The sequence below is a fragment of the Brassica oleracea genome, chromosome C3 (genome assembly GCF_000695525.1).
Source record: "Brassica oleracea var. oleracea cultivar TO1000 chromosome C3, BOL, whole genome shotgun sequence".
In the NCBI taxonomy this organism is placed as follows: Eukaryota; Viridiplantae; Streptophyta; class Magnoliopsida; order Brassicales; family Brassicaceae; genus Brassica; species Brassica oleracea.
In genome coordinates this window covers 60,835,632-60,842,896 of record NC_027750.1, presented here as the reverse complement: position 1 = coordinate 60,842,896, position 7,265 = coordinate 60,835,632, and the positions used below count along the sequence as shown (strand labels likewise).

The 7,265-nt window shown below is 40.4% G+C and overlaps 2 protein-coding genes across 2 annotated transcripts; one reads left to right on the top strand and one right to left on the bottom strand.

The window, feature by feature from the left end:
• Window positions 1-3,116: 3,116 nt before the first annotated feature.
• On the bottom strand, window positions 3,117-3,410 carry LOC106334321. The gene has a single exon (XM_013772624.1). It carries the CDS (start codon window positions 3,408-3,410, stop codon window positions 3,117-3,119), a length of 294 nt encoding a protein of 97 aa, XP_013628078.1.
• An 855-nt stretch (window positions 3,411-4,265) lies between these two features.
• On the top strand, window positions 4,266-5,085 carry LOC106332243 (early nodulin-like protein 1). Its single transcript, XM_013770721.1, has 2 exons — window positions 4,266-4,500; window positions 4,585-5,085. Exons 1-2 carry the CDS (start codon window positions 4,314-4,316, stop codon window positions 4,920-4,922), a joined length of 525 nt encoding a protein of 174 aa, XP_013626175.1. The 5' UTR covers window positions 4,266-4,313; the 3' UTR covers window positions 4,923-5,085.
• The last annotated feature ends 2,180 nt before the right edge of the window (window positions 5,086-7,265 follow it).

Genomic DNA, 7,265 nt, shown 5'->3' with positions numbered 1-7,265 from the left:
CGGCTGATGAACTCGCGGAGGGGTTCGTCTTCCCTCTGGCACAGACTCCAGAGATCGACATAAGAAATTTCTCTATCTATGAACATAGAGTATTGCTTGAGAAATTCCGATGCGAGCTGTCGGAAACTTCCGATAGAGTTTCGCTTGAGGCGTGCGAACCATTTGAGGGCTGCTCCTTCTAGATTCTCGACGAACAGGCGGCAGTAGCTGGTGTCTCTTTCGCCGTCCTTCAGCCTCGCTCTTCCCATCGTGATGTGGAAAGCCTGAAGGTGTGCTCTCGGATCGGTTGTGCCATCATACTTCGGTACTTTGATTTTTCCTGGATCGGATACCCTCATATCTGAGATGCGAGTGGTGAAAGGGGTCTCCCGAGCCCCTTCCAGCAGCCTGTCGATCTCGGGGGCCATGCTGGTAGCGTGATGGATTTGGGATTTTACGGCTCTTACTTCTGCCGCAGTCTTGGTGATATAGTCGCGAAGATCGCGTATATCCGACGTCTCGCCAGCAGATTTCCGTGCTTGTCGGCGTTTTCTGCGAGTGAGCTCGGTTTGCTTTTTAGCCAGCTCTTCTTGTTTGTTCCAATAGAGGATTTCCTCCTCTTTTGTCATTGGTTTATCGAACGGAGAGCTTTCCCGAGTGAATCGGCTTCTGGTCCTCCTTGGATGGCTGTCGACGTCCTCATCAGTATCGTTGGAGACATCGCTAGGATCCTGGTCGACTTGCTCGACTCCGTTGTCCTCCGAAGCCTTCGCGGGAGGCGGAGGGTTTCAGAGTTTCCCTTTTCGATGGGAGATTTCTCGCTAGGGTTTTAACCCGAAGGTCGTTCCTGCGCGGCTCCAGGCCTGTTGAGTGGAGTTGCGAAGTCGAGTCTTTTCCCGCGGACTTTAGTGGTTCCGCAGGGGCGGATTGCTCGAGTCCTTGCCGTTAAAGTTTCAACTTGTTTGGTCAAGGTCCTCACGAGCTTATCCTGTTCTTCCGACCTTTTTTCGTAGGTGGCGAACATCTTTTTAAACTCCTCGAGCGCCGCAGCGTCGGCTGGTGCGTTGGCCGCGGATACGTCCGCTGCGGGAGTATGGAGATCAGTGCCACTGCCTCCGTTAAGAGGAGTCTGCACGTTATCCGTGTCGTCAGTTGACATGTTTTGTTGAGCGTGATGTGGTTGAGAGTTAGATTGATTCGTACCCCCCCCCACCCTCTTTCTAGCGCCAAACTGTGGGAACCGAAATTCGCAATGTCGATTTCCTTAAATTAGGAAAGTAGGAGAACCCCAATTTCCCAGAGGTTCCGGATATCTGCTAATACCGCACGCCAAGCAATCAGAATACGAGAACAGTAATAAAATAAGAAAATCGAAAGAGAGAGCAAGATAGTTTTTATTCCGAATCTGCGTTTGAGCGTTTGCAACAAGGTAAGTGTCTGGGCTACGAGAACTGTCGGGGAGATTCCTAGTTCTAAAACCCTAAGACGGCAAAAACCTAATTGAGTCGCAGCTCGAATAACAAAAACGGAAAATTGCCTAAAATCGCTCTAAGTGCTAAGTTTGCTGTGAAAAAGTCTTCTTCATGCCTCTCGCCTAGAACTCCTTATATACTGGCTCCTAGGTTGGTTTACGCTTTTCCCCTTATGCCCTTAAGCCGCCATAGCATAAAAATGGAGATATTCCATTTTTTCCGATCTTCGTAATTATCTTCAAAATTTCGTATTTATCCGCGGAAACTTGACATTTATCTTTCATCGCGAACCAAGCGTAATCCATCATGCGGCTTACGGGCTGTTGGTTAAGAAATCGTAAGTTGGGCCTCGAGTCATGTCTTAGGCCGCTTTGGGCCGTCTTCTGACTCGAAGCGTATATTACGGCATCTTTCGATAAAGAAAGAACTTTCTGCGGTTTTTACGGTAAAGTTTGATCGATAACTTAGAATGGCGGGGAACGTGAAATGGGTTCGCTACAGTCTTCGAGAGATAGCATCGAAGGGTAGATGAGAATGCATGGACTAATGTCGTATCGACGTTTCGGAAAAGCTCGGTCGCTACGTGGCGACCGAGCTTCTGCTCAAGCTCGGTCGCGAGCGAACGCTCGGTCTCTACATAGCGACCGAGCTTCTGCTCGAGCTCGGTCGCTACGTAGCGACCGAGCGGAACACGCGTTCGGTCGCTGCGTAGCGACCCTTTTCGAGCTCTTGTTCGATGATTCGCGTTTCCTCCACAAAGTTTTTTCGTAAAGAAGAATCTATTTCGAAAAAATATTTGTCGAAGAAGGTTTCTACGTTTTCTTCTTCGGGGATTTGGACGTTAACTTCGTCGCAACCGTTTTCGACTTCAACACAAATCATATTTATTAGTTTTTCGGATCAGATTTATTGGATTATCATGATTTTGAGTTTTTTCAAGTACTAGTTTGGATTTTCGGATCAGATTTATATTGTCGTCCATGTTTTTATGCTCGTAAATCAACAGTTGTTTCTACGTAACAGCCTATTCTATACACTTTCTTTTTTGGGGACATTAAGTGGACTCGCCTAATTTTCATCTTCTAATGTTTTTTTTTTTTCATCTTCTAATGTTACGATCTTATTTAATGCTTATCCCCTGGACTTTGTATCAAACATGTGAATCACCAATATATAATCGCATATATTAAACTTGCCACAATTTTGTAGTTTTTTTTTTTTTGCTAAAAAAAAGGGTTAAACCCGGGTCTATTAAAGACACAGACCTAACCCCGGGTGGGAGGTGCAGCCCACGGATAGACCCTCTCCCGGGTATTCAAATGGGCCGAAATGCAATAGCCCATATCCGTGTAGGTGACCAGGAAAATATGACTTAGTTTCGCATGGTAGGTGGATCGAACTTGAAATGTGGTGACATCCCAAACCCTTCCCTTACCACTTGACCACAAGCTCCCGGTCACAATTTTGTAGTTGTTCATTAATTATCATATATGTGACATTTTATTGTAAAAGCTACAAGTACTAGATAAAAATCAATAGGTTACTACTTAGTGTTGAACTCGTTATGTCATTAGATTACACAAAAATATAAAAGTTCGGACAAGAACATTACCAGAATCTAGAACACAAATACAAAGGTAAACAAAATAAGATTCTTAGAGGCTTTTACTTTCTTGGATGGGTATCCTCCGGTTTAGCCGTACCTGTCGCTGCTTTAGCTACATCAGTGGCACTAGCTTCCGGTTTCTTCTTAACGTACATAACAGTGTACATGATAGCACCTGAGATAGCTAATCCAGCTAGAGCCATGGTGGTGTAACTGTATGGCAAATTACGGCGTTGGTGGAGAACACCACCAGGATTACTCCCTGGGGGCCTCTTCGATGATTCAACCCCTGCGGCTTTCACTCCCTCCGAGCTCATCTTCGCCGTTTTCCTCCAGTCATTTTCTCCGGCCATTTGTGTCTACAAGTTCTTCGTAGGAATGTAGTAACCAAAGAAGAAATGGGTTTGTTTTAGTAATCGGTTTGGAGATAGTATGAGTCATGAAGACACGTAGTATAGTTGAGTTTGATAATGTGTCTCGCTAAGTGACACCTAGCTGATTCTGTTTGTTTCCTGTAATAAACGTATCACGGCATCAAGCAGGTGTCATGCCATAAGAATAGTAAGAGCATGATCATCGCTACAGTAAGTTTTAGAGTTTCTTAAATTTTTTTTTTTTGTTTTTTTGTCCGAAAAAAAAAAAATTAAAAGGGGACCAATCACGGGTCGCCACGTGTCAGTAGGGCCGTGAACAGTACATAAAACCAACAAAAATCGATCCTTATTTGGTTACTTTTGTTACCGACTTTAGCTTAATTGTGGGTTCATCACTATATTTTCTTTGTAAAACCTTTTTAAAAACTTGAGAAAAAGATGGTCTAAGTAGCTAATAGCCAGGTGCCAAAAGTGTTTCATTTGATCATTATGTTTTACTTTTAATGGAGGTTTCTTTTTGGTCTTCTGCTTCTTGTGGACTTTGGGAGATACATCTTTAATTCAGTTTTTAACGTGTAGACCCAACGCTATAGAAGCCCAGTTTCACTAGCAGACAAAATGGAAAAGGTTAAAAACAGAAACATCTAACTTGACCAGTCTTCAGTAATGATCAGATTTGATGTTGTGTCTCTTTCCTATTCCTTACGTTGCCTTTCACCAACGGCTACATACATTTCATCTTTACTAAGAAAAAACATCAACGGCTAGTTCCCAAGTCTCTCTAGGTCTATAAAAACTACACAAGACTCTCTCAGACCCTTCATCTCCAACACATTCAGACGTACACATACTAACACTTTTGAGGTGTTAAATTTGAAACAGATGGCTTCTTCTTCTTCTCTTCTGGTCATCATTTTCTTTTGCATCTCATTCTTCTTCTTATTGTCTGTAAATGCAAATGAGGTTACAGTCGGTGGAAAATCAGGTGACTGGAAGATCCCTCCTTCCTCTTCTTACTCATTCAACGAATGGGCTCAAATGGCTCGCTTCAAAGTCGGTGACATTCTCGGTAGACCTTCAATGCCTCATCACTTTCTCTTTTTGCACTCTTGAATATTACTCTGTTTATGACATTGGCACATGTTTATTCCAGTTTTCAGCTACGAAGCGGGTAAAGACTCGGTGCTTCAAGTGACAAGAGAGAGTTACGAGAAATGCAACACCACGAGCCCGAAAGCTAGCTACAATGATGGGAACACCAAGGTGAAGCTTGAACAACCAGGTCCTGTCTACTTCATCAGTGGAAAAGAGGGTCACTGTCAAAAGAGTCAGAAGCTACGCCTTGTCGTCGTCTCTCCTCGTAGCTCTGCTTTCTCTCCGGCTCCTTCTCCATCTGACGGCCCCGCTGTTGCTCCTAGTAGTGGTGCTGCTAAGCTCACCGGCGTGTTCAGTGTTGTTGGCCTTCTTCTTGGATTCTTGGCCTTGTTCTGAGATAAGCTTATTTATTTTGTTGTATTAATGAATTTTATTCTATTTATTTAATTTCGAACACGAAGGCATGAACCTTTGTTCTCTTGCTAGTCTTGTTGTTACTAATTTAGTATTCACAAGATTAAATTAATTTTATTCATATAATCAGAATGGCTTTTGCACTTGTTTCTGGATAAGTTATAGTGGACCTATCAACAGTTTTAACAACAGTGAAATTAAAGATGATTAAGACGTTTGAATTAAGTTAATACCCAAAAAGAAGAAGAAAACTTTAGAATGCGATGATGTAGCTTGACAAGTTGCACAGCTAATACAATTAGAGCTCCACAGCATTGGCAGAGTGTCTATGTACAAAACATAACGTTGTGTAAATGTCATATTGCTTTGTTTTGTGTTTACATGATGATGATGATATCTTCTTTAAGGCCAACAACATAACAAGTCAATCATTCCTTCAGTATCACTATCACAAAATGAACTTTTCTGGAGAACAAGATGATTACCAAGTTCCATCGCAGGCAAGAACAAGGAAATCATCCTCATCATCGCAGAGTTCAACCAGAAGATAAAGATGTGACACAGAGAAGATGTTTCAGGAGAAAGATAAGAGGCGTTATACCCACTTTCAGTGTTTATATGTGGACTAGCGGTAACTATATATTTGCTTTTCAGTTGGTAAAGACTTAATTGCATGTCACCTGTAAAGAGGCAATGAGTAGCTTCAAAAAAGTTGCATTGTGTGAAGAAGAAAGGTTACCGATAGGTCTTGCTAGATTGAAGCTTCCATTAACTCAACCAGCGTGAATAAATCAACCAGCTTTCATCAGTATCCTTTCTTTCTCAGCTTCAAGATCTGGTTTGTGATCTCTAGAAAGATTGTACGCTTATACGCGCACACAAAACATACACACTTTAAAAGCCGAAGTATTAATCAAAATGCTTAATAAACCTCTACTTTTACCTGACCCGTTTAATTCTGGATATCACACAACGTTAGTCACCGTCATTCGAAACAACAAGCTGTTTGTGTCTAATAACAGCTACACATGCTGTGATCCCAGAGTTAGGTCCAGGGAAATCAGAATGAGGAGTACCCAGTTGTGATAACAAAAGCACAAGTCTTAGACATCTAACCTCACTTTTGCTTAGTTGTACATAACACTGAAGAAGTGAGACTGAAAAAATAGGCAGGTAGCAAAGTTTTACTTCCTCAAAAGCCCAAGCATCAGGTTTATAACAAGAAACCTTGTCACCGAGAAACGCCAGTTCTCGCCATCCTCTCTGTCCTTGCATCATCTCATCTATTCTATAACAACAAGAGCAAATATTTATGCAGAACTTCAGACAACGAGATGACTCTTGGTGCTTCAGAATCAAGTTGATATACACAAAGAGTTGCTTACAGAAGAGGCTGAAACAATCGATAACGTTCTCTGATCAAATGCATTTTGAAGAGAAATCCCTACTCAAAATTGTCCTTTGATTGCTAGTGTAGTTGTTTATTTTGAAACGGCTGATTAGAATATTAGTTTTTCAATTTTCTCTCTCAGATATTGTCAACAAGTACGGTTGCATACATCTATTACACCAAAGTAGATTACATTTAAAATTTTCAAAAGAACTCATTTTTGGGGGTGTATATCACGACGATCCAATTGCTAGGTTGCGTACATTTTCTAACTTTCTAGGTACTAATACTTCAATACCTTTGGATGACTAATACCATTAAACTTGGACAATTCCTGGAACGTGTAACGAATAAAATTATTACACTGTATCCCCATATATAGTGGACTTGGACGATCCTACTCACCTTAAAGTTTTGTCAAACAGTTCAACATCTCGTGTGTAGAACAATCATATATATATATCTCCTATACATTATTTGTGAAACATTACAACTTCTTTTTGTAGCCACGTGTCATCACTATGATGATTCTTAGAATTATTAGAGAAATAGGTTGGTCCATCTAATTATATAATAAGCTTTTTATTAAACTAACCATAAATTCATTATTAATGTCATTTATTACTTTCTTAAATAAAGATTACGGAATTGCCTAATGTGGATAACGTATATATGATAATTAATGATTTTGAATAATAAAGATCTGATAAAAAAAATAATGTATCTTCTATTAAATTTTTTTAATTTTAAAATATTAAAATAATTTTTTAAAAAAACACAATAACCATATTATAAAAATTTAGATTTTTCTGTATATATGTTATATTTTGAATTTTAAAAAATGACTATAAATTACTAAAACTATTAAAAGTCTCACATTTATATTTTGCGATCCATGGTTTAAAATTTTTGTTATGACAAAATACAAATGATTA